General features: G+C 42.6%; 1 protein-coding gene across 1 annotated transcript; it reads right to left on the minus strand.

The window, feature by feature from the left end:
• Positions 1 to 4,876: 4,876 nt before the first annotated feature.
• LOC146988031 (cytochrome c oxidase subunit FA4) lies at positions 4,877 to 11,275 on the minus strand. The gene is made up of 4 exons (XM_085777652.1): positions 11,026 to 11,275; positions 7,897 to 7,982; positions 6,092 to 6,155; positions 4,877 to 5,081 (listed from the first exon to the last, which is right to left on the minus strand). Exons 1-4 carry the CDS (start codon positions 11,065 to 11,067, stop codon positions 5,025 to 5,027), a joined length of 249 nt encoding a protein of 82 aa, XP_085633778.1. The 5' UTR covers positions 11,068 to 11,275; the 3' UTR covers positions 4,877 to 5,024.
• Between the last annotated feature and the right edge of the window lie 3,356 nt (positions 11,276 to 14,631).

A 14,631-nucleotide genomic window follows, 5' to 3' on the forward strand; every position in this document is an offset into this window, starting at 1 on the left:
GGTCTCTCTCAATCCCTCCCTCCCTCACTCCTCCTCCTGCCTCTTACTGACAAACGCTCAAGTATCTGTTTTGTTGTGAAAGTTCTCTCACTTCAACTTCTGACATAGAAAGATGACAAACTAGGGTTGCAAAATTATGGGAATTTTCAAAATTCAAAACAAAACAAAACAAAATATTTACATTTATGTTTGAATATGATACAGTTTGTTTAAATTACCCCCAATTTCCAGTTAATTCCCATAAATTCCCCCAAATTCCCATTATTCACATAAATTCCCATAATTCCCATGGAAAGTTTCCAATTTGGAATATTTCCAAAATTCCCCATCTTAAAGTAGGCTATGTGTAGTAATGTGTAGGAATTCCCCCCATCTAGCGGTGTGGTTGCATATCGGAACGTATTCTGGATGTTGCATTCACGTGAAATCGGGCAGACGTCAGACAGACAACAGACGCTGCATGTAACAGGATAAACAAGCGTCTATGTAAACAAGTGGTCCGCCAGCACGAGGCAAAACAATACAGGCATGACAATATGTTGTCATGGTGATGTCGTATTGTTACCTGACCCACCTTTTACCGTCTTTCTCTCGTTGAGTAAAATGACATCCGGTTGGTTTGCCAACGGCTGTCTGCCTTACTGCACCTGAATGCAGTTCAGTTACACAGTGGTGACAGTTTTAACAGGCGCTACTTCGAAAACTTTCTCCCCGAGCCGACAGCTCCGGTGAGTTTCTGCGAATGTAAAAAATGGCGATGCAACATGGCAGCCTTGGTTCGGTGCGTCGCCCATGTTTTTGTAACGACTTGTAACAATTCATTCTAAGGTACAAGACAGCTTTCATTTGATTATTGTCACAGTCACTTCTTTCAGATCAGCTCACTTCCAGTGCAGAGAGGCAGCAGGAGCAGTGATACACTGTGTGGGCGGAGCCAGCAGAGGATCTGTCTCAGCCACTTAAAAACATGCCGTAAAAGCTGGTATCATTTTGTGTGATTCGACTTCAGTGAAATACGTATTTATGAAAGCAATATTTGATTTTTGCTAATAAAAAGCCAAATAAGTTACATACTGGGGCTTTAACTCCCCATGGAAAGTTTCTGGAAATGTTCCGCCCCTTTGCAACCCTATGACAAACACAACCTGTGTTTATGAAACTGAGGTCTTAATCACACACTGTCGTACTTTGTTGCCTATGACGAGGCTTGATTGGGATTGCATGTCTGGAGTGATGTTTGAACAATTTACAACAAAACAATTTACACAATTGTTAATCGTTAAGTCGCACAACGTTGTCATTTAGCTCTATAGGCCTATTTTACTGATTGTGTGAGTTGGAGAGATCACTAAAATCAGACGAGGACAACATGTTATTAGAAGAGGAAACTTGAGAAGTGTCAGTGTATTAAAGGTTTTAGAAAACAATCATATTTGAAGGCGACATAAAAACATCATCTCGCCATGTTCCATCCTAATTTTCTAAATTGTCGGGCGATGATCTGCATCGTGCGTCAGCCCTCAGCCTTAAAGTTTTGCACTGATACTAACACACTGAGGCAGTGCAATCACGACGACCTGTGAAGCTGTTCAGGTTCTATAATAACCTCCTCTGTGTGCGTACGTGTGTGTGTGTGACCTTGTGATTATGCCCCAGTGTGATGCTTTGGCCCGGCTGATTACCTGTCAGCAGGTTTTGCGCATCTGACACACACACACACACACACACACACACATACAGAGGCACACAGGTACACAAAATCACCGCCTGGCAACAGACAATACCCACTGGGCAGGTCACCGCACTGTTGCAGGAAGCATATTGCTGTTTAAGGGGAGCAAACGCACACACACATAAATGGACCCATGCAGGGTCTGGAACCTAGATTGTCTATTAAGGAGTATATTAGGAGAACTCAGGGGTCCCACATTCAGACAGTTTGTGTGCCATTAGTGTGGGATATTATGTTGTTGTCGGGTGCCTAGTGATACTGAGTGAAAGCAGAGACACACACAGACACACAGGTGCACACAGACACAAACATTCATCATTCAATGAATGCTCCAACATGGGAACATTATGCCAGTAGGAGGTATATTTGGAGGAACTACTGCTCCTGAGTCTGTCATTTCCCTGCTTCACACCTAAGTGAAAATAATGTTTTGGTGTTTCCAGACGAGCGGTGATCAAACAGTCGAGTGATTTGTCTCCTCGGACCGACATCTTTCCAGGAGTGAAGAAGCAGGTTGAAAAGAGCTCCGTGACCCACGCAAATCTTCGTCTCTCTTCTCTGATTAATTTCTATTTCGGTCCTCTTCATCTTCACGTCTCAGCATGTGTTCATGTGTGACTTAGTTGTCCCAGCAGTGTTGGATTTGTGATGTGAGGAGCTCAGTAAATAACGTTTCTCCCTTAGAAATTAAAAAGCGAGGGTTTGGTTTTGTTGAGTATTCATGAGTTCATCAACAGTCACCCACAAATATTGGCTTTTAATGGTAGGCATAGTAATTTTTGTTGTGTGTTGCAACACGGATGGCATAGTAAGTAGAGACGTTACACTTTACCCCAGATGCCTGCGTCTTCTACTGTTTTACTAATACATGAACTTAACAACCCCTGACCAGACTCCCCATGATAATAACCTTCATTTTTAAGAATCTATGATGGTGTTAGATCCTCCTTTATGTCTTTTGTGTTTTTAAATTATGGTAAATGTCCTGGACTGTGACCTTAGATACCATTGAATGTGTTCAGTCTGTGAGTTGCAGTGTGTGTGTGTGTGTGTGTGCTCTCCCTCCAAACACTTACCAAGTCTTTGACTGACACACTGGCTTCTTTTTGTAAGGACGGCAGTTGTTGTTGCAGATGTGGTAGTAAACGGTCGTTATTCCTCGGATTTTGTTGTAGTAGTCTATTTTTGATGTGACGACACATCTGCTCAACCAAGCAGTTAAAGGGGTAGACGTAGTTAAACATTTTGGCAAATTGGCCTATTGCCATAATCCCTATTCTGAGGAGTAGGTTTGTTACCTTTAATTGTCGGTGCAAGCTATTTTTAGAACGGTGGAGCAGAGCCGCGAGCTGCTCAGAACTACGCTACGGAGGCTCATGGGATTTCTTGGTTTCCCTCATTAAATTCATCAAATACACAATCCAAGTTGTGACCTGCACAGTCACCACGCTGTGAGATATGGTATGGTATATGGATGTTTTCAAGGTAAATTCAGAGAGTGCTTGCTGAAAAACTGTCCTTTAAGGGAACGTGCATCAGCGGTTTTGCATGAATTTACCTCTAAAACAACTCTGTCTCGTAATGTTCTGTTATTATCTCATAGCGTGGTGAATGTGCAGGTCACAACTTGTCCACGAGAGTGTTTTGGAGTTGTTGGATTGTGTATTTGATGAGTTTGATTAGGAAAACCAAGAAATCCCATTAGCCTCCGTAGCATAGCTTTGAGCAGCTCGCCGCTCTGCTCCACCGTTCTAAAAATAGCTTGCACCGACAATTAAAGGTAACAAACCTACTGCTATGACTGGCAATGGGCCAATTTGTCAAAATGTTGAACTATCCCTTTAAGTCTCCACTACAGTTTACCAGTGTTACAGATATTTCTTTTAGGTCTGCCTGCTGGGAGTCAAGAAACAAGACCGAAGAAATATCATACACAAAGATTTAATTCTCTATGGAGAGGGACACAACACAGAAGCACAGGGCAGTCTAGTAGCTCAGGGTTGTGTTGCCCACTGACCAATGGATGTAGTTCAATCTTATACTCACTCTTATGCCTCTGGCAATCTCATCAACAGTCACAGGACAGGATACCTACAGGCAAACAAGTTATCATAAACAAATCAGCTGCTTCTCAGTTGTTTTCCTACAGGGATTTACGATATAGTGCACTCTCACAGAGGTCATCATGAGTTCATCCTGTCATCTTCACCTCAAAACACCACGTTTAACACACCAGGGTTCAATAGGTCATCACTAATCATTCAACAGACTACAAAGAATAAGACTCCATCAAGATTTCCACCACACTGTCAGTCTGCCAAGTGATGTACAGTGAGTTCAGTAAGAGTGAGGGTGAACCAAGACAGCAAAGTCTTAAAGGTGTACAGAAAAGAAAATTGAATTTGAGCCCACTCTGGGTCATAAAATTAGTGTAATAACTCATCTATCAGGCGATGTAGGCCAAACTTTGTGCAAAATTCTATTTTTGAGTAAATCCGTGATGAAAGTGTGTATTTTAGTGTAGTTTTTTTTTTCGTATTGGATAATGCAGGCGCACGGATTATACGTCAGCCTGTACACGATTCACTAGCCACTGATATTGGATCCGTAATCCGTCATTCAAACGTCTGAGACACGCACACACACACGGAGCTCGGGCTCGCCCCAAACTTTGAATATCCCGCCCGCTCGATAACGACCAATCAAATTCATTTTCCTTACTCGGGTAAACTCGTGTTGCAGCTCGTGACAACTCGGCGCGACAAACGGGACAAACGGCCATTTCTGTACACCTTTAACGTTGTATAGGTGGAGAGCAAAACAAAGACACTCAAAATAAAGTGTGCACAGCTCAGGGGGAATGGAAAAGTCAGCCAGTAATTCTCTGGGTTCATCACCGCTGCAAGAGCCTTGCTTCACATCGCTGTAGAAATCTGATCCATTGCTAATATGAAATATTGATTAGTGCAACTTTTAAGAAAGAAGCCGAGGATAGAAATAAGCTTCCAAGCTGCTTGTCAATGTCACACCTGACTCTTTGACCTTCCAGCTGAGGGGCTCAGACAGACACAAACAGAAAAGACTGTCATGAAACCTAGGTGGGAAATGAACACAGTCTTTGTGAGGTTTTTTTTTAATATATATTTATTTTTATTCACAGTATTAATTCAGAGTTGCTGTAGAATAGCATGAGGTGAGACTGAGGAAATGCACAGGAAGACATTTCACATCAGCGAGGCGACAGCAGGAGGTCCTGCCAAACTTGGTGCCCCTGGAGTTACCTGGAGGACCTTTAGAAGTCAGGGCCCTCTTTCTTCAGGTTCTTGTAGTCTGTCTCGATGGCCACTAACTGTGGAAGGCAGGAGGAATACATTTAAATCTGTTTTGCTTAAATTAAATTCATCAGTGCTGTCTTTAGGAGAGCACACAAGGAAAAAAGAAAAACGCGTTAGGCTGCTGCGAACACGACACACCATTTTTTCTAACTGATTTATTTTGCAGATTTTTGTCTTGTTGAGTCTTTTACAACAACAGTTTGCATATGTCATGGATAATAAATATATTGTGTGACTGCATGCATGTGTTCTGCATACATCACAGCCCTCCAACCATGAAAAACACACTTTTCCCCCCCTTGCTCTGGCAGTGATTATTTTCTCCTTGTGTTTCATCTTGATTGGTCTGCCATTAAAACTCTCGCCTACCCTCTTTCTCTCTTTCTCTCCTCTCTCCCTCTCTCTATCTCTCTCTCGCTTCCCCCTCCTCATTATGATCGTTGTTTGGACTTCAGTGGAATTTCGATGTGAGACCTTTGCCTTGCTATGGAGAATTAAACATGCCATGTCCTGACCTTTTGTCTGCGGTGACTTTCATTCTACTGGCAAGCAACGCAGCCTTGAAACCCTCAGAAAACGTTCTTTTCTGTGAAAAACACATCATCCAGATCTCCTCTGCTGGGGCCTGTCAGTTGGTTTGTTTTTCTCATCTATTTTGGGTCAGGGTTGTTATTAATATTTTCATTAGTTTGTCTGGGGCTCTAGCCTTGTTCAGGAGGTAAGGCAAATTACCACCCACCACTAAAAGCTCCTGGTTCCATCTGCCTAAATTTGTTTTTGAAAGACACTTTGTTTTTTCCTTTTGTTTGAACAGATGTGGAGAAAGCCGGGAAGCAGGCATGTTGATCTGACATTATTTTTGCCAGCTCTGGTTTTGTCAAAAGCTATTTCATTTTAAACTCATGATGAATGTGCGGCTTTTCAGTGAAACGATGCCTGCCACCTCGTCTAGGAAAGCTTTCTGCCAAACTTGATTGATGTGAGCAGGGGAGGCGGCCATACACTACGGCGTGGGAATAGTCACCTTGTACTGGTAAGTTGGGTCGAGCTTGTTCCAGGGCTCTGGGTTGTTGTTCTTGTCCCAAAAGCTGCAAACGTGGAAAGATTCAGGGCATGGAGAATAAAGGAGGAGACAAAACAGGCAGGGAAGAGAGAGAAGGACAAGGACACATATGAGAGAGGCATACGTGAGGATGGCAAAGAGCAGATGCAGAGTATAAGACGATACGGAGAAAAATGAGCCGCGATGTAAACAAGTAGGAGGCAAAGGGAACAGAAGGACAGAGACAAAAGGAGATAAATATGTCGATGCCGGATGGAGACAAAAGATGGGGGGAAAAAAGAGAGGTGATTATGAGATGAGGTGAACTCAGCCCAGTGACTTGGCAGTGCTCCTGTGTTCATTAACCAAAGTCTGGATTTCACAGCGCTCCACAGCGACTGTCCTTCCCTCCTCCTCTTCCCCCTGTGGCAGAACGTCTCGCCGCCAAAGCACAAACAAAGAGACTGATGGCAGCGCGAGCATGCCCCCCCTTCCCTCTCTCTCTCTCTCTCCCCATTACCACAAACACTAGACAGTCTCTGAGAGAGAGCGAGGCAGCCACTGACCACAGCACTCATCACCAGCTGGTGATGAGGTCAGGCTTTATGGCTGACCCTCAGAACAAGTGGTTCTGTGAGGCCCCGAAATAGGACACGAGCAGTAGCACATTTACTGTATGTGAGCAGCCACTGAGTTCAGCGTGGCTGGGTGGAAATTGTCATTATGAAATATGGCAATTTCACACAGCCAGCTGCTTTGTTGTTGTTATTAACTTTAATTCGATGTGTAGCCATCGAAACAGAGATGTGTGTTGGTGCTAGTACCAAGTTCAGTGCATCCGTGTGTCTGGGTGATTGTTGGATGACATGTTATGAAATCTGAGTTCATCAGGTTTCACTATAAGAGACCGCCAGGATAAATATGTATGTGCATCACAGTATGTTCTGGGTATACTTCTCAGGGTCCCCCCCCACCTTCATGTTTTATTAATTGTTCTTTGCTCATAAGAACAAGTGAGCAGTGTTAATTTGGTGTTAATTTGCCTTTATACAGTTTAAAAAGTCCAGTGTTTGGATTCAGGGATACATTCTGTAAATGCACATAATCATTAAAGGTACATTGTGTAGGAATACTCCCATCTAGCGTTGCGATTGTATATCGCAAGCAACTCAATCGTATTTTTCATGCTGCATTCACATGAAATTGGGCAGACGGCAGACGGACGATAACGATAATACACGTGACAATATGTTGTCATGGCGATGTCGTATTGTTTACCTGACCTACGTTTTACCGGCTTTCTCTTGACTTCTGTGACTAAAATGACATCTGGTTTGTTACCGACGGCCTTCTGCCCGACTGCACGTGAATGCAGCATCAGTGTAACGCTCCATTCCTCCTCACTGCGTTACCCTGGTGACTTTTCACAGACGCCACCTCGACTTGAGTCGACAGCTCCGGTGTCTCAGCTGAGTTTCCGTGGTTTCCTACCGTCACGATGCCACTGAACACTAAAACACTAAAAACATGGCGACACCACATGGCAGCCAGCACCGAGCTTACCCGCTCCATGTAGATATGAATGATATGAACGGCAAATTCAGAGCTTACCGGAACACTTCAGTTTGTTGATGGGGGGATTACTGATTAATGAAAAACAGACTTTTGAACAAAATAATCGATTTTTCTGAATAGATAACAGGAGAAGTTACATAATGTCCCTTTAAGAACAAGATGGAAGATTACTACGATGTCTACAAGTGTAGAGAAACAACAGAAATACATACGTGACATGGGGGCCCTTTGCCAAGCGGACCAGGTAGCAGAAGGCCCCTGTGAGGCCCACAGTCGTGAAGAAAAACTGAGGGATTAACTGAGAGGAGAGAGGAGAGGAGAGTAATGCATTAATCCCATACCAGAGAGAGAGACACATGAAGATAAACAACCATATTCTATCAAGTGGTTGGCTGTGATATGTACCACCAAACAGACACCGGTGTGAAATGCACACACGTATACACACAAACACAGGTAGTTGTTATTCTTGTTTTCCCTCTCACTGCCCTCCTCCATATGCATGAGGCCCAGGCCATGTGTGAGGCAGCTCACTGTCAGCCTGGGTTGAACGGGCAAGGACGCGGTGGAAGAGAGTGCTGCTGCATGTCAGTGTGTGCCAGCCTCTCCTCCTCAACGCTACAGTATACCTGTCAGACTGAGCGACAGCATCACACACACACGCACAGCAGGAGCAAGACTTTACCACATGCATATACCGGCACAAATATGCACAGAAAACGGCTTACACACCTGCTGATGCGTACTCATACACAGGGCTAGAATGTGCGTGCGCACACGCAGACGCGCTTTTATTTGATGTTCTGAGCCGTGATGATGACAGGAATTAAAATAGAAAAGCACATTAAGGGGGACAGGGGGATAATGTGATATGTCATCATAAACACCCAAAGCTTAGGTGCGACAATCCTCTCACAGTGCAGCCACCTATTCATCAACACAACACTGCCACACACAACATCTCCTGTCTGCTATGTGATGCTCTACGTAAATGAGAGAGACAGAGCCACACCGCTGGCGAACAGATGTTCTCATCCCACACAGATCTAGCCGGGCTGTAGAGAGATGACAGTTTGATCAGGTTGAACTGAAGGATGTCTCTACTCAGCTGTATCTAGACATCTGTCTTCTGTCTGATTGCGTTGTCACTTGGCTTTCCGTTGATTAGGAGAACGTCTGATGATAAAACTTTGATATTCACCACCTTAAAGCTACGACAGAGAGATGAAGAAAATCTCCCTCCCACGGTTTCACCGTCGTCGGCGCACACACCCGTCCCACAGCTCCGACTCGGAGCACGGACTCCCCGCTTCAGACTCATCTGATCAGACGTCCAAGTGTCAGGATGGAGTTTGACAGCAACCTGCTGAGTGAATGTACTACCAGTAGTATAAAGACTATGAACACGCCTGCCACTAACAGTTATTTTTATGCCAATCTGCAGATTATTTTCTCAATGAAAAACTTAGGTTTAGTCATCCAGATGTGACATCAAATTGCTTTTGTCCATACATACAAAAAGTAGCACATTCTCACACGTGAGATGAATCAAGTATCATTTAATTTTCTGTTGAATGACATCTCAACAAACTTTTATCATTATTGTTGAGGTTAATGGAGAAGAAGATGTCTTAAAATGTATAATTTGATCAACCGTCAACATTTAATTAGACTCTCTAAGAGCTGCCAGTAAAGTAAACATAATCATAAAGACTTTTAATAATGTTATATAAATGAGTATTGTACTTCAAGTTTGGATATCTTTGTTCATGTATTAGCCTAATGAATTTGTATAACTACAGCATTGTCTGTTAATATTCCAGATAGATTTCACAAAGTTAAAGGTCCAGTGTGTAATAACTGACAAGATTTATTTTCAAAATCTGAATATACTACCCATGAATATATTTGTATAAGTGTATAATCGCTATAAAATAAAATTTGTTTGGTAAAGGTCTTGCTTTAAAGAGTGTCGCCATCTTGCGACGCCATGTTTGTACAGCAGCCCAAAAAGAAAATCCAGCCAGCCAGTGATTACGTTTTGGGAAAGGTTAGAAAAACAGCAGACATAACATAAAAAGGTTTAGATCTTCACCTCATCGCTCCATGCTCCTGAAATATTCCCAGTCGTGGTAAACAAGTTTTTTTGTCCTCGGAGGCCACCGTCATTTTGCCGATAGGAGGGGATGAGTGTGAGCGAGGGAGTGAGTGAGCGCTGCAAACTAGAATCTGAACGCTAGATATCACAGTTTTACCCCCATATTACACACTGGACCTTTAAATATCAACACTGTGCCAGCCTGCCAAATACATAAATTAAAATGACTACTACTGGGAGTTTATTAGCAGTAGACATATTAGCAGTAGATGTGTGTAAATGTCATGTCTAAGTAGGTTTTTTTCATATGTCCTCTGCAGCACATTTAAATATGTTCATCCAAGGCACTTTACTGTGTTAACCTTAAAAGGTTTTTCACATACATACGTGCTTAGTACTGGCACATAATAAACGTATTAGCAAACACGTGCACATGCTGTGGGCTGACAGAAGATCAGCTAATAGCCATGCACACAAAACGCACGGAAGCAGGTCAACACACACACACATTCACATCAAGCAAATAAGCGAGATAGGCCTGTGTTTAGGGAGCTGTCCATTCCCCAGTGCTGATATCTCCATGACGTGCCATACGAGTGAGTGTTTCACCTCTCACCACTCAGCCTGACCGATATAGGTACTACTTTATACTCACTAGAGTTCGATACTGTTGCTGCCCTTATTACTTTTCTGGTGCACTGCCAAACCAACCCCGTCAATCCTTGAATTTGGGTCACCCACAGCAAAGCTCCGAGGCAATAGAAAAACTAGCACAGACTGCCTCTGTGTCTTTCCTCCTCCTTTTTTTTTCTTTCATATTATTCTGAAAGTAGTAAAGCAAATTAACATGGCAACGATACAAAGTAATAATCTGCTGTGCTCGTCTCAAACAAGTCGGCGATCAGAATAGGAATTAGAATTGTTTGATGTAAGTGTAACAAGAGGATCGCAGCTGGAACGTGTTAATGTTGTATTTGTGTGTTATAATAGTTTATTGTAACTTTCATTATTAGACTGAATTTCTATTTGTAAAATGTTTTTTATAAGCTGGTTAACAACAGCACAGTCAGATGTTGCCTGCTGGGTATTCTCAATTTCTAAACTGCAAGTCAGTGAAAAGGATAACAGAAAATATCTCTGCAAACCACAGCCATTACTCTTAGATATATATATAAAAAAAACATACATGAACTACTCGACAAATCACAAGGCTCAGTGGATACATGAATATAATGCAACCTACCCCTGGATGTTTCTTCGCTTGTTGAATCATGGTCTTAATCATCTTTATCCCCCCAGAAAAAACAAATCAAAAGTAAATCATATAAAAATAAAGAAAAACTGTGACAGCTACACTAACAAACAATTGTAACTGTGTGAATGAACGTCTCTGTGCAGATGAATAGAAAGAGCCGTTTGTTAGCTGTAAGTACAGTGTGTTGGCCAGTGTGCTAAAACCTGTTGCCAATCTCCCCCGTCTGCTGCTGCCCCGCTCCCTCCCACCCAACGGATAAATGGTGAAGGGAGGGGGGCAGAGAGGGAGAGCGAGTGCTAATCCTTATAATCACATCATTGAGGACACTGTAAGTTTCCACTGAGGTTCATTGGGTACTCTGTGTGCTACTCTGTTTTGTTATACAACAACAAAACAAACCGCAGCTACCCAGAGTCCGATTTATTTTTTTTCTAGCCCAACAGATACTTTTCATCTGTGTCCTTGTGGAGTTGCAGCAGTGGAGGAGCCACCTCCTGTAATGGCTTCACATTCAGACCCGACACCCACACCACAGCCGACGTGTTGGACTTGGCATGTCATATTCTTGTTTTTTAAGATGATGAGCCATCACTCTAAACGTTAAACGTTGCAGAGCGTCCTGCTCAGTGTAAAGAGGGTAGAAGTAATAGCAGCGTTCAACATGTCCCCTGGGTTGAGACCTTTGTCTTGGGCATTATAATGGCAATTGATTAGTCAGTGATGCAGCACCTGCAGACCTTTCAGGTTCTTTAACAACGCTTTGTAACCTAATGTAATTAAGGCCAAAACGCCATGCTAGGCAAACTGCACAGGCCATTACTATTCCTTACTTAAAGTACCTGTTGTGTCCTCACCATTTATCATGCTTAAGTGGATGAGGCAAATGGTTTCATTTTTAGCCCTGCTGGTGCTGTTGCTCTAAGGATGTCAGCATCACTCTGCCGGGCCACCACTTCCACTATCTCAACACTTTGCTACACTTACATCCAAGATCCCTAGAGGATGAATACCCCTGACTTTACAGATCCTCTGAATCACCCTCTTGCTTCACAATTAGACTTTTTCCCCTTTGATTCTTATTGCCATATAATTTGGTAGAGATATTTATAGCATCCAGATGATGGATCCTAATGACTTTTCATCAACAGCACCAGCAGCTCAAAGCTTTCTCCTCCTCAGCAAAATATTTTGACATGTCACAGATGTACATGGGGTAAACACTTTGTACAGACATTCAGAGTTCGTAGCAGGGCCTGAACAATATTGGATCTTTGGGAGTCACCAACCTGTAATGTAGTGAGGCACACGCCCTGTCTGAGTTCCGCAGGCATGAGTGGTAACCCGGACGACTATTGCTGTAACACCTGTTGTTGACATGCCGACCACAAGTGAAGTTCCTAGCACTGAGCACAACCAGTGTCTCCCGTGGTTCATTAAGGCTTAACGTATATACACAACAAACACCATACAACCCATGTGGAATCTTTGGTATATTAGGGAGTAAAAAAGCTGTGATAACCAATCACTCTGCAGATAGTCTTCATGTCTGCACCAAGACACTTTTTCAGAATCAGAATAGTTTTATTGTCATTGTACAGCACTTAGTACAACGAAATTTAAAGTTCAAACTTGCTCCAAAGTATAAAAAATAATATGCACAATACAACTGTACTAAGAAGTAATAAAGCACAATAAAATACAATAAATAAAGACAATAAATAAGTAATGACACTCCAGTCTATGGCACATCCCCTTTTTCTAATGCAGAGTTCAGTTCGGAGATGACTCTGGCAAAGAAGCTGTTTCTTAGCCTGTTGGTTCTTGCCTTCAGTTTCCTGAAACATCTGCCTGAGGGGAGGGCAGCATCTGGAACAGGCAGTGTCCTGGGTGGGAGGGGTCTTGGAGTATGTTTACAATGGTCCATCAAATGTTATTAAACGTTACGAAAATGGCTATTGAAAATGGTTATTGAAAATGGCATGAGTGCAGCACTGCTGTAAATGCTTTGGAAATGAAAGTAAAATAAATAAAAATAACTATAAAAAGGGAAAAAGCCTATGATGAATAATTACCCTCTTTCTTTTCACAAGCCTCCATCACTACTATTCTGTAGTATAGTTAAACCTGTAGAAAAACTGAATGAACATGACATTAAATCACAACTTAAATGTCTCCCTGTTGACATTAACCTGTCGTAACGTAAATTATATATTTGCAATAAAAGCAATCCTGCCTTTAGCATTAGGGTTTACAGACTAGAAGACACGACCCCGTAGAAACTTTGGGCTAAACTTAATTTAACAGTCCCAAGACAAAACACATTGTTATCTCATTTAGCAGTTTGAGAGATCAATATCCCAGAATGTTAGGAGGATAACAGATCTTTCATCCATGTGTAGAGGCTCAGTTTTCACAGCCTGCATTATTTACGATGTGCACCAGTCTCCCCAACTTGTGTTTGCTGTATCAAAGTTGTCCAGTATTTGGGAGTGATTTATGCCGTGGTGCCTTCATCCCGCAGTCTTGTGACTCACCGTAAGTTGTTTTACCTGACATTTGTCAGTGGAAAGAATGCTATTTCTGTGTACCACATGACAAGGGTAATGGGTGCAATTTTTCACCCAGCAAGGATAGAGCGATTGATGAAGGTTGATGGGGAAGGAAAGGTTTTCAACAAAAGAGGATGGGGGGGAAATGAGATGCATTAAGACGACAGAGGAGACAGAAAAAGTCAATACGTGCTCCCCTTCCCTCATCAGTCTCCTCCATTGTTCGCCATAACAGATTGTTGGCCGAGTGTTTAAAAGAAACGAAAGCGTAAGAGTGCAATATCCAAATCTGTTTCCCACTGGTGATGTAGCTAAGAGGAAGAGTGGCTTTAATAAGATTTTGTCTGTAAGAGTGGAAGCAGGAGGTCAGTAACACCGCCCACAAACAAACCATCTCCACATTCCTACACTCGCATGTTGTTGCATATGCAGTATTGGCTGCTCTCAAATAGACAAACGTTCGTCGAGAGGAAGTGTCTTGTTTCTGCTGCCCCCAAGTGGCCCCCCAAAAAAGTTATTTAAACTTTTTTTTTTTTCTTAATTCTTCTGTCTAGTTCTGTCTTACAAATAAACACACTTGGATAAATTACACACTTGTCCACAGTGAGGTCAACCAACCTTCAGTATCTCACATCACCACACACACTCAGAACCTCCATAAATTTTAAACAAGTTTTTCTTCCGGTCCTCAGAGAGGGGGTCAGTAGTTCAGAGTCCCCTCAGTGACACAGGTCTGATCCATCCGGCTCCACCCGTGTACAAATAAGCGGTGACCCCGCGTGTGATCCCACCAGGATAGGTTCCAAATAATAGATGGTTCTGTTTCTGATTCCTCTCCTGCTGTGATTGGGGCTCATGATCGCACAGAGATTGACTGTGACTGTGTTTATTTTTGAGATGTTGGACACAGGACCAGGGGTGCCCATTTTTACATTTCAGCTCTTGTAAGAAGGTAACACAGCCCACCTCCCCACTGCATGTTATTTTATTTACATGTTGTGATTTCAAGTTTCTGTTTCTTTTCTAAAAAATATAAAAGTATTTC

The sequence above is a fragment of the Trachurus japonicus genome, chromosome 5 (assembly GCF_045865225.1).
Source record: "Trachurus japonicus isolate A0001 chromosome 5, Traja_1.0".
Classification (NCBI taxonomy): Eukaryota; Metazoa; Chordata; class Actinopteri; order Carangiformes; family Carangidae; genus Trachurus; species Trachurus japonicus.